At 36.4% G+C, this 27,187-nt stretch overlaps 1 protein-coding gene across 1 annotated transcript in view; it reads left to right on the top strand.

Moving 5' to 3' along the window:
- LOC108723325 (uncharacterized) overlaps window positions 1–26,733 on the top strand; it is a 36,792-nt gene extending 10,059 nt beyond the window's left edge. Inside the window, exons 2-4 of the mRNA XM_018449000.1 lie at window positions 19,975–20,219; window positions 21,569–21,719; window positions 22,932–26,733. Coding sequence (XP_018304502.1) covers window positions 19,975–20,219; window positions 21,569–21,719; window positions 22,932–26,053 — 3,518 coding nt within the window. The 3' untranslated portion in view covers window positions 26,054–26,733. The remainder of the gene's footprint in view (window positions 1–19,974; window positions 20,220–21,568; window positions 21,720–22,931) is intronic.
- Window positions 26,734–27,187: the final 454 nt, after the last annotated feature.

The raw sequence follows: 27,187 nt of genomic DNA on the forward strand, positions 1-27,187 counted from the left end.
TTTCACCACATGCGTGTATCCATGAAGATTGATTTAAAGTATATCGCTACGAGTAATGAGATAGAGTCGTTCGTGTCGAGGTGTCGTGAAGATGCAATAAACGCATTAAAATGGCGCGTCAGGTATATAACAGGTGTTACAGTAGGTGGTGTGGGCAGTGATTATACAGATTGTGAAAAAAGAGAGACATCATTTTAATCGCAGCAATTAGTTGCGACCTTAACGCTGAAGAAGCCGATGCCTTATATGTCGCGAGATTGCACATCGATCCCCGCGATAGAAGAACGTTGAATCATCGTTCTGAAATTGTACTTTTCACGCAGCATCGCGTGTCAAGTGATGAGAACGATCCTAGATAATATGAAGTCTAAAGTCGGGACATAAGACATCATTAAAATGTTTTCAAGACATCTTTTTGACGGTTATCGCAAATATTTCGTTAACTAATATTTATAGTCGTGATTTTTATATTTAAAACTGTCCTAAGTGCAATCTTAAAATGTCATATTAGCACCGTGTTAAGACATTACTTAACACGGTCTTGAAATAAGAACGGAATATGAATAGTGGCCATAAAGTCATATTAACATCTTAAGATAGTCTTGAAATAAGAATCGACTACACTGAAAAAAAGATTGGCTGCTGCAGCAAATTAGATGGTAAAATATGGCATAGCATTTTTAATTGGCTACAGCAGCCAATTTTTGGTTGCGTTAATCTATCTGCAATGTCCACATAGGATTTCGATAGACTAACACAACCAAAAATTGACTGCTGCAACCAATTAAAAATGCTATGCCATATTTTACCATCTAATTTGCTGCAGCAGCCAATCTTTTTTTTCAGTGTATAAATACCGATCTTTAAGTTCCGAAACACAATAGATATAATAAGCTTTAAGCCATAAGATATTGGCCAATCACAGTCAAATGTGAGGAGAATAATGAACTATGACTGATTAATTTTTTACGGTTTTCCTTATTACATCAAATTTCAGGATTAAAACGTCTCTTTTTGGATATTGCGAATATAAATTCAGTCTTTACAATTTCTATGAAAAATTTTAATTATATCGTGCTAAAAAGTTATCTATAAAATTACTATATATGTGGGTTGCGAAATTACAAATTGGAATATTGTAACAATTTCTCTTATTTAAAAATCGTTTCACGTAAACGATCTGCAGATTTAATCTCTGAGAGGAGTTAAATATTTCTTCCGTCTGATCGAAGGAAGATCAAAGTGGTGAAAGAGAAAGCGTGCGAAGGAAATTATCGGTGACAAGAGGATGCATTCGTGAAATTCGGCCCCGGTAACAAGACGACGCGAATCGCATTCGAATCTGGAACAACTCGTATGAGAATTGGTCTGCGAGTTTCCCACACCTTCCATTCGCTCGACAGTAGCTCTTGGCCCGCGCAAGAAATCTTGATGCACCAGGAAAATGGATTAATAGTTCACCCGCAAATTACGCTCGTCATATCTACACCGCACACATCGGTGTGATAAATGCACGGATTGCGTTCGAAAGATTGCGATCGAAGGAGCATGTTGAGTTATATGTGGGGGGCTAATTGTTACTTCCAAGCTTTTCTTGACAGCGCCGAATATTAATTAGAATGAGAAATCTCACATGAATCATTGATAAGAAAAATAAGATTGCGTTGCACCGTCGATTTATGTTAAAATTCTCTACGATGGGCTGAAATGCAATAGAAAGTTAAATTGATCTATAAATTTTGTAACTTAATTACTTAATATATTTTATTATTTTCTATTCTGTACCTCCTAATGTTTCTTAAATTATTTAAATTGTAACGTGTGAATGTTTTTATGAAATGTTATGTATGTATTTTATTATTCTTCGTTTTGTATACAGAGAAAAATTTCTGTTTGAAAATACGGATCAAACTACACAAATTTTGATCATATCAAAATTAAAATTCTGGTTACCTCAACTATCATTCTAATAGATTCAATAAAAAATTCTGATTTATCCGTTTTCAATTAGAAAAAATTTCAATTAATGTCATTAAATTCTTTGTCTACTTTCAATATTTTTAATTATTCAAACAAGCACGTTACCAATTGTAATTTTTTCCCACAAGTTAACGGAAATAACAGTTTGAAACGTTTCAACATTTTAGCAAACGAATCTATTTTTACAGAGTGCTTTCCATTTGATGGCACAATTGACACAAGTATTCTACCTTTGTTACTCTCTGAATGTCAAGAAAGATAGAATAACATTTGTCGACTTTTGTCACTAAATGGAAAGCTTCTACAGAGATTTTATTGTGTAAGTCGGTTTAGCGGTTTTTCGTGAACGTATATGTGTTTCGGAAGGTCACCCCTCTTTGCAACGACAGTATTTATTCTATTAAATACGTGGCAGCAATGCGAAGTGACGCAGTTCCATGAATCACGATGTGCTCGTAATCAGATCATACTCACACAAATACGTGCACGAGGACGCACGCATTGTCCAACCTTCATTCACAAACGAGAGCATTGTGGGACGTACAAAAAGGAGAAAAAAAGAATGATCGTGCACCAGGCCGGGCCCACTCGTCCGATGAGATTTTCGCTTTCCATTAGACGCAGAAGCGCGCCCATTTAAGCGTCTCAACTGGAGCGGCAAAGTTTCGATTAGAGCGGTAATAATAACGCCTTCCTGTCCGAGATAAAATGGAATACTCCGACCTATAGATATGTTTTTGGGATTAGATTCTTGAGAGAAGAGAGATTTATCACACATCGGAATTTACACAATTTCACAAATTTGCCCGTAAGTTTGCGCGAGTTTGTGGCAACGATCCTTGATATTCTGAGCTATTCCTATGGAGATTCTTTCCATTAAAATACACTGAGGATGACTGAAATATAAAGGAGCTGTTATGGAATAGGTGGATTGTGGAATACCACGATATCTTGGGTAGTTTTCGCTGTATTCTGGAGACAACCGTCAAAATTGTTTCTTCACAGTTTGCTTGGACGTTGTAACATGGCTATTAGTATTTACTGCGTACATACATTAGTTTTTACGGCGTTGTCTTAAAAGCTGCATTCCAATTTTGCAGATAGTAGACAGTTTTACAAGTGTGTGTACTTTTTACGTAATTTTGAGAGTATTTTAGTATATTAATTTGTAAATTCAGTCTAACTTGGAGGTTTTAAATGTGACTTTTAAATGACATAATTGAATTAAATTTGATAACAAAATGAATCTTTTTGTGCATGTATTCGACACGTGTAAAATTATACTGTATACTAATTGATGATATTCTATATTCCCCCTCCTCTTCTATAACCGTAATCTTTTTCTCCCTCTTCAGTTTTTTGTAAATTACGTTTGTTCTTTATATCGGAAGAACTTCTATCTACAGCGTAATCGATATAACCAATCAGAGGGTCGTATTAGTATCTTAAGATATTATTTAAAGCGGGCTTTAATGAATATCGGCATAATCAATAACTTGTACTGAAAGTAGTTATTATGTCATATGAATATCTATTGAGTTATTTCAGTAAACCAAAATGGTATTTCACTATCCCCTCCATTCTTCTACTTATGTTAGTAAAATATACTAGATTTAAAATGTTTGTATCAATAATTTATTTTTTCCTTAAAAATTATTGAGTATTTCTTGCGAAATTTTAACGCATTATTAAAATTAGATTTGCATCAGGATAGAATCTCGTAATACATTTTTCGTAAACTATTAGTTTTATGCATCATTATCTAGACATGCATGTTTAAAAAACGTCATAAAATGTCTTTAAAAAGAAACATCTTTTTGACGTGTATGTTTAAAAAACATCTTAAAGACGTCTTCACATCTTTTAAATATGCATATTGTTTGGATATTCGCGTTAGAAAATCGGAGTTTCGCTTTTCGGGAACAAATCTGAGTTAATTCGAGTTGCAGTAAGATTTTCATTGACTGCCAGCTTTGAGATTCATTTCCTCAAAGAGATTAGACTAATCTTTCTCAAGATCGTTATCTCGAACACGTGTGCCAGACCTCGGCTACACCATCCATTCTGCTGTAGAACTATTGGTGAGATGTGGGCGTAGAGAGGAAAGGGTAACTGCATCGTTACGGCAATGGCACTGTACAGGCAAAATTGCATTGTACGTGCGGTTCCATTGAACCACGAGGTGGAGAAGAAGGCGGAGAGGGAGGTAAAGCGGAGCGAACTCGCGGAATCCGGGCGCAGAATGCAGGACCGCATATAAGAGCACCGCTTTATCTGCCCGCGTATGAGCGAGATATCGGCGAACGGGTTTCACGACTCGACTTTGCAGAACGGAGTTCGGTGAACACGTACGATCCGTATTACACCGGGTGTCCCGTGATTTTCGCAACTACCGAGACGTACATTTTTCCAGAGCAGAATTACCGTAGTGGGAATGCTGCTCGATTCACCTCAGTTCTGTATGGATCAGTTTCGTGGAGCGGTACTTCGTCCAACTTTTCATTTACCACGACAATCATTTACGTCTTATGCTGTTTTTGTCTTCTTTCTTTTTCTTTCTATCTTTCAATAAATTTTTTTCTTTCGTTTTAATGCTGATAAAAATAAAAATAAAACAGTAAAACAGTTTATTTATACGTCACGTAATCTGTTACCTTAAATTATTCAAAGAATAATATTATGCGCGTCTAATTAATATCAAGGGTTATTTGACTAATTAAAAGATTTTATCAGCCGAATTTAAAATTTTTATAATGATTCTGACTGTACTAATGAAAGATGCATGAAGAACGGTATTGCGTGTTACTTACATGATAAATTTCTATTATCTAAAATTTGAGAAAGTAAAATAAAAACATGTGGAAAATTACGACAAATGGTATGTATCTCAGCTCCTATCTAAAGTAGGACAATACGCGAAGGCTACCAATTGCAGACGATGCAGCAAAAGATAAAACTGGCAGCCGACAACCTACTGTCACTTGACATGCACCTCTTACATAATAATAGTAAATACGTTCCTCTTAGCATACCCGCATTTACTCATCGGTGAAATCTAAAATTATATATAAAGATGCGGAAACATCTTCGAATTATGGAGCCCGTTTGTTTTTCGATTCTTAACAAGAAATAATCGTTCGAAATTCAATACGGGAGCGATTGTTTACATGTTATTTATGTTTTATTACATATTATGTGACACGTAACTCTCTACATTGAATTGCAGATGACACGTATTTTTCACATAGAATATTTTCTGGAATCTAATTATAGGCTCCAGTTTGTTTTTTAAAAGGATCATGAATTCTAATTTAAATATTTATGATTCAGATCTGAAGTGTGATGTTCCCATTGCTTTATCCAACGATTTTCTACAGTTTTTTATTTTATTCTAAACGCTTAAAACACTCTGAATATTTACACTTCACGAATATAAATATTTACAGAATGTAAATGTTGAAAATCAAGTTTCCAGTGTTTTGTTCAAATTTCTCGAAATTAAATAAATGTTTTGAGCGCAACAATATACATTGTTATTGCAAATGTAAAACATTGTACATATATATTTTAAATTTTACATTGGAATCTTTTCTTTTTCTTTCTCTCTCTCTCTCTCAGATAATTGCATGATAATGATAACATCAAATTGATAATAATGATTAGTGTCTCGATCAACTAGATTGATAATTGTTCTAATTTAATTTGCATATTTTGCTTCCAATTCCATTTGAAATCTCTTTCGTTAATTAATATTATTATTGTTGAATTCGATACGGTATTATCAAATTACAGAGCATTATTAAGTGCTTTCCATTTAATGACACAAGTCGACACGAGCATCATTCTATCTTTCTTGCCGTTCAGAGAGTAATAAAGATAGAACGACATTTATGTTGACTTGTGTCACCAAGTGGAAAGCACCCTTTGAAAATGATTTCCTTCGATATCCTACTCGTTCCGCAATTAATTATAGGGTAAAGCAAAGTAAGTTGGATAGATTAATAGAAATTTTCAAATTATACAAAGATTGAGATACATAATATATGTTTTGTATGTTCGATTGAATACAAACAAACAAAACAAACAATGGATGTATACATTTAAGTAATTAAATTGATTGAATACACTATGCGACCTTAATCTTTTATACAATTTAAAAATTTCTATTAATCTATCCAACTTACTTTGCTTTACCCTATAATTAATTGCGGAACGAGTAGGATATCGAAGGAAATCATTTTCAAAGGGTGCTTTCCACTTGGTGACACAAGTCAACATAAATGTCGTTCTATCTTTATTACTCTCTGAACGGCAAGAAAGATAGAATGATGCTCGTGTCGACTTGTGTCATTAAATGGATAATAAACGTGTTATGGTTTGGCAGGTTTCGTGTTGCCGAATATTTAGCGCATTTATGCAAATTACAAAACAATTATCTTTCTTTCACTCTGACACATCGGAAACGAGGACAGGGGATCGTGCGTGCTATATCTTTCCGTAGGAAGACATACATTTATAAATGCATCTTCCAATAAGCGTTCATTCAACCGATCCCACTTATTCCTCGATTGAAACGGATGGCACGTGAAAGAACGTAAGGAATAACCTTTTTATCTTCCTTCGAGATCGATACACGGTGTTCCTCAAGCATACGGCCGAAACGAAATTATATAATGAAAAGCAATCCCACGTTGCTCTACTCCGGATTGACGAGAGACGTAGATTGTTGGGATCGCTCTTCATTTATGAAAGTCTCCTACTTTTCCAGCGGCGTTTCTTCTTCTTTACATCTCGAAGCGTGATTTACGAGTCACGCATCTCCGCGTGCGCGCGCTTTCTCATGTACGTAATTTGATTTTCTAAGTGCACGTGGCAACACGAGTTTCGTATTTAGCGAAGAACGGGAGGTATTATAACGCTTAACGATTATCTCCGTCGCGCGCATGTGATACCGGAGATTACCATGTCATTACAGAGTTGTAAACGGGGATAGAGGCATGAATATACAAAGGAAAAATCGGCAAGAGCTTCCCGTTCCCCGGTGAAAATTTTTCTCTGAATTTTTATACGAATTGAAACACTTTTCGGAAAAATTGATAAAGTTTACTTTTCTTAGAATTTTTCATATATAATTCTGAAATATTTTAAGATTTCTCATTCTATAATTTTTGATGAAATTTTATAAAATCCGAAAATATTTAAGATATTTTTTCAAAAATTATAGCGAACGAGAAATCTTAGAATATTTCAGATTTCACATATGTGAAAAATTCTAGGAAAGATCGATACTTCTGAAATTTTGCAAAATACAGCAATTTACATTAAAATTCTGAAAAATTATACGACAAATTTTGAAAAAAATTTTTACTAGAGAATTATCTTGCTAATTAGTTTGGATTTGTGATGAGATCGACGTATTCTCACAGAGATAAATTCGTGAGAGTAATGAATAATAAATAGGAGAAGCGTCTTGATGTTCCTGGAAGAACTTCGGATTTCGCAGGGATATTAATACAGCTATCTCCGTGCTAAATGATTACGGCTAGAGATAACACGGTCGCTTGTCACGTGAGGACATAACTCAGGTGTTGTCGTTTGATATTTTATTATCAATGCCACCGGGATTCCAATGCGACGTTCCAATCGTTAACGGCAGCAGCGAAGCGCCGACGAAAGAACGTGGTGTGTTTGCATGTACACTTCGCCGCGACGTGCGTACAGTGTAAATAACGATGATAATGGCGTGTTATCGCTCGCGTTATAAAGGTGAACACACATAGAAGTAGAAGTAAGCAGTAAGCAATGAAACGTTAGGCGTTGTCTACAATATGCGAAGTAAGCTTGGTTTGTTAATAATAATTGACCAATCACAGTCGAATGTGAGAAGAATAATCGACTGCGATTGATCAATTTCTTACTCTTACTTCTTAAACCAAACTTACTTCGCATATTGTAGACGACGCCTAAGACCGCCATCTTTCACATGTATAGATATACTGGCAATGTTAATTGCCTATTTCGTACGTCTTACTGCTTGTTGCTTACTTCTATTCTACTTCTGTGCGTTCACCTTAAGCCTGATGGTGACTGCGATGACATGTGACTACGACATGCGACAATAAACACTCGAGAGCGCGAGATAGGGAAATGCCGTAGCAAGATACTGCGTCTCTTATCATCATGATCAAGACATCACGAGATGTAAAATAACGCGAACTATTAATATAAGTAAATAGACAGAATACTTATTTATTTCACGCTTTTTGGAGAAGTTGAAAATAATTCATAAAAATTTTATTTCCAACTTATAATAATATACTGAAATTATTGAAAATTGAATTTTTTTACGAATTTTGACAAGCGGATTAATTAACTGTATTTTATTTATTTTACACACGAGGGGAATATTCAGTGTTAGCTTAATTTGAGTTTTATTAGCTTATTTTGAGTTTCTGATTTATTTTTTTGAATCTTATATGTTGTCTATTTACCTATGTATACAAAATTGAATTAAAATTAGAATTGGACAGTTTACGAGATTTCTCGAAAGCCATAACTAGGTCCTCTCTCGATATTTTTTTATGTTTCGCCTATGTTCTTCGATACATCTCGTTGTCAGTACTTTAAAATCTCAATCTTTCTCCAAATCTCTTTTTTCTGCTCTTTATCTAAATCTACTATTAATTAAGCGAGTTATTAATATAGATATTTTGATTAGCTATTAATATTGTAACATAAAAATGAGATATAAAAGTATCCGTATACATTGAATAAGAATTAAAATACAGCCTTGACTAAAAATGTAAAACACTTTCACGTATTGACGTAAATGCTCTGTATCTAATAAAAATTAAAAAGTTTTATTGAGAAATAATATTTATTTTTATAATATTTTAATATTTTCGTTTCTCTCTCTCTCTCTCTCTCCCTCTCTTTGGATTTTATCACCGCCTCTTTTCAAGAAAACATAATAAATTAAGGATACTTTATACTTATAATCAAGGCTGTATACTTATAATACAATCTATGAATGTGTGATATATAAAACGAGCAGTCATCGATGCGATTGATAAAATAGGCGAACGCGGGAATTCGCGGCGCAACGAACTCGCCGCATTCCCGATTCGGCCGCGAAGCGGAACAAACGATTCCGCCAGACCGCCCGACGTCCCTCTCATCGCGAATCCTGAAAAGTGGGTGAGAAAACGCGAGTTTCACCCGTTATTTCCCCCTCGATCATCGATGTCACCATGTCGTCTCCGAGACGAATGGACAAACGGATGTTCTCTTTGCAGAGGCGAGAGAAATATTCGACTCCATCCGCACATCCTACGGTCCTCAATGCGCGTTTCAGTCATCTCGCGGCCGCGACACGAATATACGGACTTCAGAGTTAAGGCGTCTCGTTTTTTTTTTCTTTTACGAACGCCACGCCTCGCATTTCTGCATAATCACGGCTGTTGTCATTCCCCTTCCCCGACATGCCGCGATCCCCGTCTCCCTTCTCTTCCGCCACGGAGCCGCCTCAGGGAGGACTCCCTTCCTCCGGTCTCTGATACCTTGCATAGCTCCTTTCCCCCGCTATCCTCAGGAATCCGAGTACGCTGCCCGTACAATGTGGATTATAGTAGCAGGCGAACCGGTGCATTATCGAATGCACCGCGTCTCTAGTAACGGTGAGAGAGAGAATGAGCTTAGCGAGCTACGTTTACAATGTTGGACCGCAATCGAGTTTATAACTCTCTTTGTATCACCATCATACATTTACGTTTTAATCCTTTAACGATGATTTTTATTAGAGATATTACGACGTTTCAAATATTTTTTTGTATATACTTTAATAACGATTAAAAGACAATTATTATATAAAAAAATCTTAGTTACACAGGTCTTCGTGTTATACCTTTTTCCATATTTTTTATATTTTTCACATTTTTACAAACATGCAAAAAAAGATCTATATATTATAGATCTGTAAAAAAAGATCTTTATATATAATATGATTTAATTATCTGTTTTAAGAGAAATATTATTCGTACTATTAATATTTTCAAGGCTAATGAGTCCTTGAATAAGATTCTAGAGAGTTGTGATATTAATAGCTCATGCAAGGTGGATCTGAATGCGAGCATCGTTAGCGTCATGATGAAACAAATGCAATTCAAATTAAATAAGTATCAGTTAATGTTTATCAATAATCTCTGAATCTATAGAATGTATACATATACAGTCTATAATAGACAACCATGCATAGTATTGATTATACGTTCCATGACCGACTCATTATCTTTGTTTAACCTATGAGAGAAATCGCCACGGTGGAATCGATTCTAAAGCGTTCCCTATAGAACCGTTTGATTGTCGATCGGCATAACCGTTATCATTATTAATGATAATAATCAAGTAATTAATCATCAAGTAATTTTCAGACCGACTTCGAAATTACGGCACATTCAATAAAATCGATTCGAAGCAACAATGCACGACAATATTCACGTTGTGATATTTAAAGTAACATCGTTTTGTTTTAAGTAAAAACTTCTAATTATATCGGTGTGTTGATAAAAAAAAGTGACACAAGTAAAAAAACTAGTATTTTTTTAGACGGTTGAACATAAAAGAAATCGAACTTAAAAATTAATATATTTTTGTGGAAAAACAACATATTTATAACTCATGTTTATATGGAAAAGTATCATATTTCTGATGAAATTTACATGAATATACTAGGATTTAATTTTTGAAAAATTCAGGACATGCAGAATGACAAAAAAGTTTTTAATTACAAAATTTTTATCAAATCGTTAGTAACGTATATTTGCGAAACACAAACTCTAGATTGTTAATTATATTTTATTAATAATTATGTTTTTCTAATACCAAAAATAATAATTGATCATAATAACTATTTTTAGCTTGGATACAAGTTGTAAGGCACTTTGGGAACGCATCAAGTCGCGCATCTTTCTTCGGATAAATTCTCTCAGGTAGTCAATAAAACGATCTTCAGTTCACTAATCGACGAAAATCTTTTGGTACAGAGTCTTTCTTATACTTAATAAGATGTAACTAATATTCCAGAGTTTTTTTTTAAATAAATAACGTTATTACCCAAGCAGCAAACTGATGTTATTTGTTAAGATAAAAAGTGTCATGTTGACGTCAAAATGACGGCAAATAACAAAATATTTGCTACCTAGGTAATAGTTTAGTAAATACACAAAACTTTATTATACCTACTTTTTCGTTATCCTGTTTTAAAGAATACATATCTTAACTGAAAGTATGGAAAAAAGTATAAACATGGAAAAAAGTCAAATTCTAACAATTGAATATTCACTATTCAAATTAAAAATTAATGTTTCAATTCAGAATTTCAAAAATACTCTACTGAGAAAAGTTAATAATTTTAAGACGTGTCACGTTTCTATCAACGCAGCGATATAAAATGTACTTCAAGATTGCAGACCAAGTCGAGTTTCGTGAGAAAAAATTCGTATATACTTATCTTCTTTTTTATAAACGTGATAAAAATGCATAAGCTTATTATATATTGCACGCAAAACTGCGTAAATGAGATTTTGATGCAAAATACATATCGACTCTACGGCTGCAGGTATTCAGTCTGTTTTTATTTTAAGATTATCCTAAGTAATGTCTTAAGATGTTAATACGGCTCTGTGATTATGACATCTTATGTCGGTACTTAAGACGATTTTAAATATAAAAATCGATTATGAAAACCGGTCTACGACACTCGTTTTGATGTTTACCGCTGTCAAAGCGGTACCATCATTATGTCTACCATAAAGAATTAGATCGAATAGGCTAAGAGATCAAGTTCAGCTTGCAGACGACGATGAGTTATGATCGACGATGAATGACGATATTACATATCGTCAACATTCCTGCACTATCATATGCTACTCAAACGATCTTTGAGGATGCTTTCATTGAATCAAATTAATTTACATGATTTTATTTAAAAGACATCGACCGTGAAAGAATCAAGCGAGCAATCATTTAGGATTGTTTCATATAAAAATACAATTTACAATAATATAAATTATTTAAATGAACTTTAATTTTTATCGATTTCTTATTATCATTCGTTGAGTTGCTTATAGAAAAATTCGATGGAAAGAGATGAGACATAAGAAAAAGATTTGGAAGAAGAGGATACGTGAGTTTACAAATCTTTTCAAAAATTAAACGCAAATTTATAATTTATCAAAATCTGTCGTAAAAGGATTTACATGTAAAATTCCTTGTTTCTAAACGCTTTGTGTTTTACTGTTCGTGTTCATACTATATCTCCGTTCGGACTTGGTTCGGGTCAATACAATGGGTGTCGTATCAATTGATCCCCGTTTTTCTCGCTACGCTTACATCCATCTTTGGATCATTAGTAGGATGAGGTGAAGCCGATGATCGTCACGTACAAACCGATATTTATGGTGCACCACCTTTTTCTGCGCCGCGTCGGCGACCTCGGCCATTGCGACGTGACCTTGAAGAATGGCGAACCGGCCGTGATGCGATGCCATGCAATGCGGCAGGTCCGTACCTAAATACCAGATCACTGGAGTGTGGACGGAATTGCCTACGCGTGCTGCTTCGGGGCGCGTTGCTTAAGTTTCTTCTCATAATTCATGGAACGTTGTGCAAGGCTAACAAGAATATTCGCACTGGTCATCTTTTTCTTTGAGGGTACTGTTGAACTTTTCTTTCTCTTCAGATAAAAATCGCATGCCTCGTTCGATCGATTATGCGGGGAAATTTCCCGCATAATCGATCGAACGAGGCATGCGATTTTCTTAAATAATGGAGTGAAGCCTATTTTCTTTAATTATTACGGCTGGAACATTCACATCTACACTTCGAGAATAAGATAATAGTAGTATCTATAAAAGAGTGACAATAAAAGTTTTACATGAAGAATTAATATACACATATAGTTGAATAAACTATTTTGTAGTTGTTGCAACTATTTTTCAATTATCCTGATAGAAATATATGTAATTTTTTTAGACATCTATTTAGTTACTATCTAGTATTATTGTGTTCTCATTAGTTGTAATGATACTGCGTACAAAATGGATAAGAACTTGATAGATTTTATCCATTAGCTGAAGCAGCTTTTATGATAAAAATATATACAATTTGTGTAAACCTGCCCAGTTATTGTCTAGTATTAATAGATTATTATTAATTAAAATACTGCGTAGTCCATTTATTGTCCTACTTTTGTTCAGTAAATGGATTCAGATTGCGCATCTTTTATGCGCAGTAACTGCAGGCAAAGTGTTACATCTAGATTGGATCTCAAGTAATTTTACTTCTCAATTACAGATAAAGTTATAATATAACTGTTTAATAATTGCTTTTCAAAATGTATAAAATTTCTATACACGGAAAAGACAGTTTTGCTGAATGTCTATAAAAAATTTAGTTAGATACATTTGAAAATAATTTTGTTGGACCATCAAAATACTTATATAGGACGCTTAAATTGGTTGTTAGAATGTTAAAATTTCTTGCAGTATTGTTCATCACGTTCGAAATTTCTACGTAATTATTTTAACAACAAAATTATTTTCAGACCTATATCTTGCTTAATTTTTACATACTTTAGAATTTAGCCAAATCGTTCTTTCTGTACTTATGTGCATTAATTCTACATAAAAACTTCTAATTGTCACCTTAGTAGTTACTACCACAATATTTTTCTCTAACAAAGTTTCTCTAATGTGTTAGAAGAGAAAAAGAGAGCATTTTTATGCTTCAAGTTATTCCTTTTTCGAAAACAAAGTCCAGTATCAAAAGAATCTATCCTACATTCTTTGTCTGTTTTTGAATGCACGAACATGCGTATTAAATCTGCATCATTTCGCATCGGCAAGGACGCGGTCTCGAGGAATCGCAGCTCGTATGATTCATGTCGATGTGTAAAATCATGTCCGTCGATCTCCACGACTCGACAGACATTTCTCGAAGACGTAATGTTGTAATTATAATGTCGGCTGCACGAATTGATTATTCATTTGCGGAAAATATTGCACCGCAACTCATTCAAAAGCGCAGCGTTTATCACTAGAGAAGAAACGATTCCATGAAATATGGGACACTTTAAGTGACTCATTGTCAGCATAATCCACATAGATAATTTTAATTTGAAAATAAACTAAGCTACACCCACTGTACGCATCACGCACGTACTTCGAAAGTCGTTCGAAGTAACCGGTTTTATTGTTTAACACGAATGGTTATGACACAAATTTAGTTCTTTTAATACATTTCTTTGCTTATCTTCCTGTTCGTTTTAGCCTTGAAACCCCAAGATGGTCGTAAAAACTTAACTCGCTTGTACGTGTTTTGCGTTACGTGTCTCTGTCAAATAATGAACTAAAATTCACGTCTCATTAATTCGTGGAATTACAACGTAAGTTTGAAATTACTTGCGTTAATATTTCTGCCTACTTACTGCAATCATTTTGGATTGTGATGTCAAAAACGAGAAAAATATATTTAAAAAATTTTTGCAAATTGTATTAAAATATGAATATTTTTTAATAAAACTACATTTACAATCAATAGAATAGATTTGTAAAATATACCGAAAGTTCCCCTTTCGTTAATTAAAAAACCGTATATATAAGTATAATCATTATATTCGAAATTTAATTATGCCTAACCAGAAAACGAAACAAACAGCTGTCGAATTGAGATAAATATGTTATTTTATTCCGAAATAAAAGGAGAGTTTTCGGTATATTTTACATATAATGTCAATATATTTTATAAGTGTACTCTATCAAATGCAAAAATTTTTATTATGTTTTCTCGTTTCTGATATCATCAATCCGATGAAGATCCGTAATGATGAATGCTCAGGATCTTTAATGTCAGATTAATGTTTTGCATATCAAATTCGCGACATTTTGCCGTCTAGCTCTGTAGTAAATTAAAAAAAAAGATTAAAGAAACATGCGCGACCGAGATCCGCGATCTTTTCCACTTGACGTTCCGGGGGCTCCCTTTCGCAAAAGGTCATTATCTTCACGATGGTTGACATCATCACGTCATACTGTTGCCTGTAAACGGCTATGGGTCACGAAACTAGTACATTAAATATTTACACGTAAGTAAAGCGCGTTTTAATCGCTGAGAAAATCTGTAAGCAACAATGGTATCTCAAACTTTTAAATATTGCCAAGCATCTTGTAATATTCTTCGCAAATTTGTGTTTCGAAGCAATTAAGATAAATTAATTCGGCAACGGTATAATCCAAAAATAATCCACTTAAATTAATAAAAAATTAATTTATATATACATTATGTATAGCGATTAAATATTATAGCCATTAAAAAGCATATCTCGTCACGCAAACTTCATTGAACTCTTCTCGTGTGAAGGCCGCTATATCGAGAATTTTCTCGTTATCCCAGGTATTCATTAGGCTTACTGTAACGAAATGTTTTTTTTTTTTTAAGAGAAGTGTCACCCGCGGCCGATCATATCGGCGTCCCGCCGAGAGGGACTTCTGAGACGAAACGAGAAGCAGATCAGTTGGATCCCGATAAGAGCAACGCGGTCGGAAATAATGGTAGGGTGTGTGTGAAGAGAGAAAGAGAGAAATCGCGACTCGAAGCTCACGGCAAAGAAGAAGAAGAAGAAGAGAGGAAAACGCAGGGTGAGAGAGAGCGAGCTAGCTCACCTTGGCGTCCATGGTATGCGCTCATTGGCGTCTCCCGCAAAGGCGTAGCATTTCAACCGCGGTAGGCGATGGTGTGTTTCGATAAGAAATCTCCAGGTTCTGAACCGAGAGGGAGAAAGACAGAGGGAAAATAGTCGCTGCGACAGTGCCTTTATGGCCATTTGTATCCTTCGACCGTGTCGTATCACCGCGGGCGCGTTTTATGCACGCTGCAAAACAATGCGGCGCGTAACCCCGTTAGAGCTGTTGATGTATTTTGTATTGCCGCACGCCTTGTTTTCGATGAAACGTCGATTTTACGCAGGAGGCGTCGTCAGCTGAAAGCCGGCGAATCGCGAAGGATCATCGGGATGAGATACGAGCGGAGATAAAAACAATCTTCATTTAATTTACCAACAGCGATGTATCTTCTTTATATATTTCAGTAGATAAATCTTAATCCTGCGCAAAACCCTTTAAGATTAAAAATTGCGGAATTTCTTTCGAAACATCATTCTATATGTAGTTTTTCATATACAAAAAAAAGATGCTATATTAACAGTATTATTTTAATTAAAAATAATTTTGTTAATTCACACACAATAATGCTATTAATGAAACAAATTCGTCATGCTCTTGTTTTAAAAATTTGCTGGTTTCATTAATACCGTTATTGAATTAACAAGACTACTTTTCAATTTAATGCTGTTGATCCCGGCAAGCACAAAGTTACTTGTAACGTATCTGTTAGTTGTAATTTTCCACTCAACAATGTAACTGTAATATATACACGTGTATTATATTACAGTTATATAGTTAAGTGGAAAATTATAACTAACAGATACGTTATATGTAACGTGTTTGCTGGGATATGATTTTTTCAGTGTATCATTTTAATCAATTTCGTAAATACTATTTATCCTGATCTGTTTGCGTTTTCTCAGTTCTTTTCTAAATTTGCTCAACTTTATTGAAAGTACGCCAGTTGTATTTGTTACGCGTTATTATTAGCGGAGTTCTGTCATTCGAGGCATAAATATGGAAAACAGAATGCTTGTTTGGTATGCTGACACATTGCTGAATCGCGTATATCGGCCGCACTCAATGGACTACGTAACATGCCAAACATTACGTATTCGAGGCTCCTGCATTTAGTGTCAGTAATTATAAGAAAAATTATATAATAACATTTTATATTTGTGTTAGAAACAATTTACTCAAATTTTGTTAAAATTTGGTGTTGAGTTTTTATGACATATTCGAATGTATTAATTAACACAAATCACTATATTATTTAAATATTTTGTGTTAAATTAATATTCAATATTTCTTCGTGTCAAAATGACACGATTTATAAGTAAGTGAATAAATATAACATAAAAATAATGTGTTTTAAAATCTAAATTCTAAGATAAATGAATAAAATACGTGTTAATAATTTAATACATCATAAATATTGATTTCATTGAAAAAATATGCTTCCACAGTTTGCATACAAATTATGTCAATATTATTTTTTTTGTATCATTGTTTCATATAACGTTTATGTTATTTTCTAACATATTCCTCTTATATTAATACAAAAATTTGAGTGGATCATTTGGGCCACGTGAAATGTGTTAAATTTAACACAAAATTTCCAATTGTGTGCAGTAATTAAATAGAAAAAAAGGTATATTATTATCTGTAATATTAGATTACATAATTATTATTTTATCGTTAACTTTAACGACAATGCAAATAAATAAAACGCTAACATTTAATTGATTTCACTTTATCTCTTTACGCTGAATTACTTTTCCTATTATTGATTTAAATCCAAAAAGGGAGAATTTCCGAAATAGAAAGCGTGATAAACCGATATAGTATTGAAAAAAATACTAGTTTTGCCAAAATATTTCATTCGTTTTACTACTGTCGCTTGGAAAATCACATGCCTCTCTCTTTCTCTCTCTGAAAAATTCTAGCAAGCCGAGCCGTTTCGCGGCATCCGTAATGCGAAAGTATGCGCGTCGTTTTACGATGGGTATGTACATCGATGCCCCCTAGGCTTCAGCGTTAAGAAAATGCGGCTCGGCGACGCGCGCCTGACCTTAAATATTTCATTTACTCGGCAAGATTTACTCGGCGAGAGATATATGATGCATTGGCACGCGCCGTAAATTCTTACCGGCTTCTCTTCAACAAGCGCTTTTCTTCCCCTTCCTTTTTTTTTTACTGTCCCCTTTTGGTCGATCCTCCGCATAGCCTTCCAAGCCGAGGCGTCGCCTCGATTGTGCATACCGGGCACGATTACTCGCCTCATTGTGCATTACGTAATACGGAGGAAACGAGATGGGGGGCAAGGAGGGAAAAAGAGAGGAGCTATTACGCGTATAGATACGCGATACGTGCGTGCGTGTATATGCGCGAACACGCGATGCTGATAAATAAACAAATGCGTAGGTGCTGCGAATGCGCGGCGAAAGCGCGACTCGAGGAATGTCGCGCCCGTCGCGGCGTCGGCGTCGTGCCGTTGCGTTGGGAAAAATCCGGGACATCCTTGCGCAATGTCGCGCGTACGCGCGATTGAGTAAAACAAGAGAGGAAGAATTTTACTCACTCGTAAATTTACGCTTGGGATATATCGCTTGTAATAAATGTCCATGTTTACGTCTCGAATGATCCGAGTCTCGGTTAAGAGCACGTGACTCTGATGTGGTACCACCGTACGATTTGTCGCACCCCCCCCCCCCCCGTTTGCGATTGTATCTTTAAATAAGGAAAAATGATGGAGATTTTTCTAGAAATTTAATTAATTAAGAATTATTACACGCGTATATATAAATGGACAAAACGATAAATAAAAAGATAGATATCGGTATTTATTGCTTTAGAATAAAGATCCTTTCAATCGAAAAGACATAATACAAATTTATATAGCTTAGTTATTACATACGGAAGCGATCGAATGAAATAAGTAATGAAATATATACAAATAATAAAAAGAGAAAATACAGAAAAATCAGTAAAATATAAAAGAGATTAATGCAAAGCTGAGGCGCTAAGAAAAATAAAAACTACATGCACGAGAGAGAGAGAGAGAGAGAGAGATTCTTTATTAGTTTTCTCAGCTATTCCAAAAATAATACAATACAATAATACATAATCTTAAATCTAAGTAACATTAAATATTACGTACTCTTTTAATAGTCTTTTAAATGGCTCCAGCCTTTCACACCGCTTTACTTCATACGGTAAGGCAGTGTACATTTTTATTCATAGAACATACTTTTTTGTGAGAGTGAGAGAGAGAGAGAGAGAGAGGGTAAGATTGATTACGTTTAGTAGAAATAACAGTTTTACTATTATTGTAAGATTTTTTCATACGATTTGGTTCATATATTTAGATTTAGTGAGAAACTAAGGACAAGAACTAATCATATATATTAAAGAATCTTACAACAAAATTGCAACAAAGCTGCTTTTCATGGACGCATTGCCGCGTACGCAGCCAGCCGACACTAATGTATCATACAGCGTAGGTATGCCTGGATACGGTCAGGTCAGGTGGATAAATATCGGATACGTAGCGGGACATGGGCGGTTTCGAAGAATGCGCTTCCTTCCTGTTAATATACCTGATATACTAACTATACCGTATTTGGATACGCGCGTGATCGCCTGTACGTTTTATAAGTAACGTACCACGCTAATGAGTCATGTCGTGGTGATTATGATTCCATTCGCGTGTCGCGACGAATCCGCGAAGAATGCCGCACGAAGCTGCAATGAGCGGAACTTTTTGCGATACGGCTGCGACTGCAACGAGCGACAAACACTTACGATGACTTTGGATAAATTTGAATTGTATCTTCATTTTTAAATTGTCTTAAGCCCCCACCAATGGAAGATTAACTTTAATCTCAGTTTAACTTACTGTTTATCTTTTTCTAATTCTCAGAATTATAAAAAGATTAATCGATAAATGCGTATATTTCTTTCTGAAATTCTGTATACATTGTAATGTAAACTATAAATTCGATAATTATGGTCATACGACAAAAGCCATAGGCTGTAATTTCTCCAATAATTGCTAAATACAGCTTTTTTGTAGTCATTCTGAAAAATCTGAGTTCACCCTATCATGTTAAATTTATCGATAAAAATGAGATATAAATGTGGACCGAAGTCTTTTTCGGAGGAGAGATGAAAATATCTTGTTCTGGATGTTATGGAAGAAGAATATTCTTCCAATGGTCGATCTCCGTTCCAGGTCGGTTGATCGAATTACAAAACGTTATGTGTATTTCCGCAGGTAAACACTTGGTGCTGGTGACAGATCCCGAGATCGCCGAGGATGCGTACGCCTTCGACAATCCCTGCTTCAAGGATGCCACGCCTGCGGCGGTTAGCCGCGTCACAGAGAAACCGTCATCGGCTGTACCCGGGGACACGCCCGCGAAGGATTCCACGCGATGGTCCACACCTTGGACGTCCCTGGGCCTCGGCTCGGCAATCCGCAGCGATAAACGCCGAACCCTCGACGATTTCTGCGTCGGAGTAAGCGCATCCTGACTTGGTCTCTTTTTTTTTGCAAATACAGAAATGTTATTTTATTTACCATTTTCAGTATGATCGGTATAATCAAGCTTGATTTTATTTAATAGCAATCTGTTGTTTTTTTTTATTAAAGTAATTAAAATACTAATGAGAAAAGCGTTATTCTCGGTACAGAAGGATTTGAAGCAATGAAGCTACTGATTAAGTTAGTAAATCATCGAACTTGAATTTAACCTGTCAATTACGACTCGATATTGCGTGATGAAAATGATGGTAATTTAATATCCTTTAAGTCCACGATTAATCCTTTCTGTATTAAGAGTTTCCCTCTGTGCAAATATATACGACGGAATGACACCTCGATAAGCAGTTGTAATTGAAGATTATCAGCCCGAACGATTGAATTATTACGCCAGATAGGCAATAAATTCTGTGATTGAACTTTGAAGTATCATGATAATAATCCTTGTTTAGTCACGCGATAATAGTGACATGATAATTACAGGATGAGGTGGATGAAGGCGGGTATGCAACATTTATAATTCTCCATCATGATCTAATCCGACTTCGAAATATCCTTCTGCAGAGGAAATGATGGATTGAGAAGGAATGTATTTGAATTTTGTCATAAAAGTATAACATATTGAATCTGATTCATTAAGGATTTATTAAGAACCATTGTTTATGAAAATAAATTTGAAAATAAAAGTGATAAAATGATAGACATACACATTGCTATGTATAATAAAGATGAATGTTCATTTTTTTATTAAGGTAGAATTGAAAATTCTACCTTGTAATTTATAAACTGCAATTTATATCTCAAGAATAATTTTCGGTATTTTGACAAAGTTTGGATAGATACCAAAATAATGTCTTTTGAGTATATTTAAATTTTATCATCGGAATATCATACATCATGTTTCTTAAAATATTTATAAAGATATCCATTCCGAACGGTCTTATGTCACGTTTTTATTAAGATCCGCAAATTCGGATATCAGCTGCAATTTATATCCCAGCTGGATATTGTATATGGACGTGACGCCAGACATAATAACATCGTCAATGGACATGACTTCTCTTTCATAAGAATATGACGTATCTTTCCTTCATCCACTTGTCCCTGCGTTATTAGCTTGTCATCGGCAAGGTACCCGTTCATTGATCGTTTCTCGTCGAATCTCTCGGGAATAGCGCACTCACGAATCCATCATATCTCACACACACACATATATGCACACGATAATCGGCGTACGACCCACACGCAATAATGCGACTCCCGTGGTGAGAGTAGTGGAGTTTTCATCACCCATGTAACAATCGACCCGTTTGTTTTCTTGCTCCAGCCCAAGGCCACCAGAGTCAGCGTGGTCAGTCTGCGTAGCCATGACTTTACCGGCCTGGGTTTTAACATATGCGGCAACATGAGAGAAGGCATCTTCGTCAAGGACCTGTTGCACCGCGGACCCGCATCCGAATCTGGGCGAATACATCCTGGTTAGTATTATTTCGCGTGAGACATTATCTCTTGATCGATCAAGCTCTTTTCTATCTCTTGCGATAACATTGTGAGCATCTCTGATTCCAATACTTGTCGGAGATTAATTCGCAGTTTATAATTTATTGTTGATTTCAAAAGTATATAGTTCTAAATGTAGTTTAAAAATAAATGAATATGTATAATTAAATACAAAGGAGCCTAAAGAAAAATTCTAAAACATCATGTAATATAAAATCATAAACGTATTATATATATATATCTATATGTACATATATATTGTATATATGTTTCTTTTTAAACAAAATTAAAGGTTAAATATCAGAGAGCCTGAAGAAAAATTCTAATTATATATATGTGTATTATGTATTGACACATCTATCTCCGCTTTGATTGCTGCGATTAGATTTTCACGCTTAATCTCGTTATCACTGCACCTGACGACGACGTAGTGGGAATTTTCTCTTCGTTTCATCGAGATTGAAATGTAACATAATTTTCTGTTGAGAAAAAGCGATCGCCTCGCCATGATTAATGATTATGAACGAACGAATTGTAATTCAATACTTTAATTAACGAACGGACGTGTCTCTCTCAGACGAGAGCCGTCTGCGAATCTAAAATCACCTACATACCTACATTTTACAGTGAAAGCACTGTTACCGCCATGTTTGAGCATTTGATAATGCGTGTCGTGAAACGATTAAAATGGAATATCAAGCCGTCATTAAAGTGCACTTGCTAGCGTAAGTGGAGTGCGCTCGTTGGGGGCCATATATTATAACACCGAATGGCCCAATTTGGCAAAGGTAACGGCTCAACAAATTTTCAATCTCGACTTAAAAGCATAATTTACTATGGAAAATGTCTTTATTTGACGATTACTTTGGCATCATCAAATTACAAAGCTAATTTTCCGTCGATGTACGATATCACAAGGTTGAAATTCTTGAGATTTCGATCTCTTCTGGTAATTTAATGCACTTTCAGTCATTATCTTTGATCAAAGTGATTCAAAATACCTACATGATACTTATCGCAAATAGCAGTTTCACAATATTCAATAAAATAGTATATAAAGATTCTTTATCGTAGAGAGGATTTTCCTTTTCACGCTACAAAATAAGAGGCTAAATAATCTTTCTTATAATCATGTTTTGCGTCGCATTATTATAAGAATGATCCTATTACTGTTCCTTTTTTGATTGTAGGCGACCGTATCACTAGCGTGAAAATCAGCTTCCGCAACATGGTATACGAGGATGCGTTGACGATCTTGAGCTACGCCTCACCGTACGATGTAGAGTTGGAAGTGGAGAGCGGTGGTAACGGTTCTAAGCCGACGACGTTGCTGAAGAAGAGCGTGGGTCCGACTCCAACGAGGATCTGCCATCCTCTCTACAGGAGTCAGTCAATCCCGGAACTGTCGCGGGGTCATAAAAATATCGCGAAACGACTCTTCATAGCCGATCCGAACGAGTCCATGGGTTCCAATTATTCTACAATGAACTCAACTCTAAAGTCTTCGAAATCGACACCGGGCAGCGGGCAGAGCCTCGAGAGGCGTCACGACGAGGCGAAGAACAATCACCACCATAAATTTGGCATCAAGGTGCTGCCGGCACTGGATGGCACCGTGCACCGTATTGAGAATCAGAATGAGCACAATACAAATCTGGAGAGAAGGCACTCGCGCAAGATAGACGCGGAGAAGCTGCTGACGAATAGACAATCCGGAACTTCGAGTGACACTGATGAGAAGAAACTCTGCAATGAGCGTCTTCAGCAACGCGCAGACGGTGTCTCAGCAAGGATCACTGACGACGTTCATAGCGTCGACGTACCGGACAAAGGCAGCAAGAACGCTGACGGAGAGCTTAACATACCGTCGGAGGTGCCGACGGAAGTGCACAACGCTGCTATGGCGGCTCGCAGAAACCGAAAGAGCAGTTCTGAGCCCTTGAATATGCAAAAGATCAGCTCGTCCGATTCCGACAGCGCCAAGAGCCCTCAGAAGAATAAACGGAAAGCACCGGCGCCGCCGAAGAGTACCAACGAAATCGCGATGTTATCCGCAAAGAAGGACGCTATAGACACCATCGACAGTATCGCTGATTACTCGGAGTCATTGTGTGATTACGTGAACAAAGCACGTGAAAATACGAACGCCGCCGCGGATGCTCGAAGACACCGTCTGGAGAATCAACCGATGGTGAACAGACGGAATTCCGAGTCTGACACTGATAACGAGATGCAGAATAGCTTTACAATCGAATTGAATTCGGCGGATATCACCATTCATCGCACGCCCGTACCAGAAGCAGAAGACGATGAGGATGAGGATGACATGTATAGGAAAGCAGCCAGTCTGGGCGATCTATCCAAATACGAGAACAAGACCGCGGCGACCTTGGAGAGGGCACAGAGCCTTGATATGAGCGCCGACACCGGGGCGAAGAAGCGCAAAGCACCGCTGCCGCCCGAAGACATCAATGAGTCCACAGAAGATCTTACGAAGCTTGATCAAATTGACACGTTTGATCGACGGAAGCTAAAAAAGTCGAATGAGTGGGGCACTTTGGAGGACGTGTTCTGGGGCGAAGCTGTCACCGAAACGGAAGAGAAAGCGCATGAAAAAGTGCATACGAAAAAGAAGAGCAACGGCACTTTAGAGCGCTCCAAGTCTGCTGTGGAAATCAAACTGAAAGAGGATGTTACTGCAACGGCGACGGCGGATGACATGTCTGAGCAGGAGAAGCCCAACAATGAATCAGATCAGGAGATCACTAGCATCGAGTTATACAATTTGCCGTTGAGCAAAAAATTGACCGAAGAATTTATTCGCACTGAACGGATGTTCAATCCAGACGAGGATAATTCTCTGGCCAGAATCGTAAACGATGGCCAGGTGGTGAAGAGTCCGACCCCGAGAGAAGTGGAACTGGACTTTCAGTTGGCTGACGAGAAACGATCCTCCGAGGAGAATAAGCATGAGACTGGAAACGAACCGGATAATAATTCTATGTCGGAGAAGTCGGAGGACTTCAGTCGCGCCTTACGCTACTTCGAGTTGCACGCAAGTAGTTCACCGACTTCCCCAGAACCGACAATAAAGGTCAACCTGACGCAGCTGGACGAGTGGAAGGAAGAAAAAGCACCCGTTAATGATGCTTCACTTTATATCGGTAGACAGGCAGTTGTAGAAGAACCTATCTTAAAAGTGACTGTAGATACGGGGTGTCGCGGTTGTGAGGATAGGTGCAGCCAACATAGCGCTAACTGCAAACGTGAGAAGTACGCTGATAGGCAGCATCGCGTGACTGTGCGATCGTTCTCAGATGACAAGACGGGCTCAAAAGAGAGTACGGAGAGAGAAACAGAACGAACATTCACACCGACTAATCTACGAGTACACGCGTCGAAGTCGGAATCATCGGTCAGACTCGACAAATCTCAGGACAAGGATGAGAACGCAGAAGATAAGAATGGCGGTACCTTTTCTACGTTCCACGCACATCGGACAAAGTTTGAACAGCGGAATGCGGATAGCCAGCAACGCGACAGGTACTCGCCGATCAAAACAAAATTGCCGAACGACTCTACGTTCGCTGATACGCACTTTGCCAGACGTATTGTTAATATTTCCAACCGTGATGATGAGGAGGAAGAGGATGAGTACGAGTTCGGCACGAACATAACAGCGAATAACAAGAGCCTATCCTCGCCTAAGGAAGACCGTCATAATATCAGCAGCATTAGCGTGTCAAGTGGCGAGAATAGTGAAGACAGCGGTTTGGTCCGAGAGTCAATGGACTACAGCAATCCGCAGGAGACGGAGAGTCGTCCATTTTTGCCTAATACGCCTGTACCGCCAAACGCTGCCCAAAAGATGACCTACGTCACAGAGATCAAGGTGTCATCCAATAGAGAAGGCGTTCGCGAGACTGACAATGAGAACGAGGAAATAACAATAGGAACTAACGGCGAATCGCGGAAGCCAGCGCGGCACGAGATCAAGGTGACGTCGAACGGCAAGCCTACATCCGGCAAGAAACCACCGGTACCGCCGAGGCGATCAGATATCACGAAGAGCCCGAAAGAAGACCGAACGGACAAGCAGATCGTCTATGTATCCGAGTACAAATCTACAGCGGGCAAGGGAGCCCAGATCTTGGACGCGCATCCAGGATCGGAAATCAAGCAATCGGAGAACAAGAAGTTCGAGCACTGGATCTTCAGGTCTGACAAAGAGCAGAATCGCTGGAACCCTGCTTCTGGCCAACCACAGCCCGTGACGAACATCATGCTCTCATCCAGGGATGATACGAATTAAAATGTTTGCGACTTCCTTAAGGACGCGAACAATAATCGGTAATTGTGTATTATTCAGCTTAGGAGAGACATTTTATTTAAAAAAATGTCAGAAGTTTCTTCGTGCGAAGTTTCTTTGTGAAGGCGAGTAACGATTATAGCGATTAATAGAAAAGCGATCGTATTAACGTTAAACCAAGATTGTATTAATGTTATACCAAGAACTTTGAGATAACATCCTTTCTAAGATAACTGATTCGAGCAGATTTCGAATAGAAACAAAGCTAAGTGTCGTAACAATAATTTTAAAATGAATTTTTTTTATATAATATATAATATAAATATTTTGTATCAATTTTTCTAGCTCTTTTTTGACACTTGGCTCCCTTTTCATTTCCAGTCTTCAATTCAGTTTGACCTCAATGAATGATCCAGATAAAAAGCGAGAACGTACCTATAAGTTTAAAAGAAGAAAATATGATTAACTTTATGTCACGTATGTGTTGATGCATTTCTTGAAGTGATAAGTACTTCACATATCTTATAAAATATGTACATACACTGTACGTCTAGAAAAATTGCTTTAATATGATTTTACTGAGAAGTTTTATTCTTCAGATGGAGAAATATCTTTGTCTGAAATATATATGTAATGTGTGGCGAATATATAAGATATTCAAACTTATAGTCACAATTTTTTTTAGAAGAGGGAAACTTGATATGTTGTTTCTCCGATTCTTATCGAATTCCGTTTAATTTGTTTTCTAATTTTCTATACGTAACTTATTTAGTATCTTAGAGTAAAAAAATCGATATATTTTTTATGTGTTATCGATATATAAATGTCGCTGCGCTGAAATTTAAATAGCACAATAAGATTGCTCCATGTATATTTATGTCATATTTATACATTTTAGATCACTTGGAAACTCATGCACTTTGGCGTGAATCCCGATGTTTTGAAATTAATTCTAGCAAAAATAGCGCAAAGAATTAATTGAAAAGATATCCATTATGCCAATAATGATGTATCATAATCAGTAAAGTGCTGAGAAACTACGTGCCATAAAGAGTAATTATGTAATTAGAGGAAATTACTTGAGGTAGAATTGAACTGCAAATGTAAGAGTTACGGATTTATTGTAAGCGTTTATGT

Source organism: Mycetomoellerius zeteki, unplaced genomic scaffold (assembly GCF_001594055.1).
Source record: "Mycetomoellerius zeteki isolate Tzet28-1 unplaced genomic scaffold, Tzet1.0 scaffold228, whole genome shotgun sequence".
In the NCBI taxonomy this organism is placed as follows: Eukaryota; Metazoa; Arthropoda; class Insecta; order Hymenoptera; family Formicidae; genus Mycetomoellerius; species Mycetomoellerius zeteki.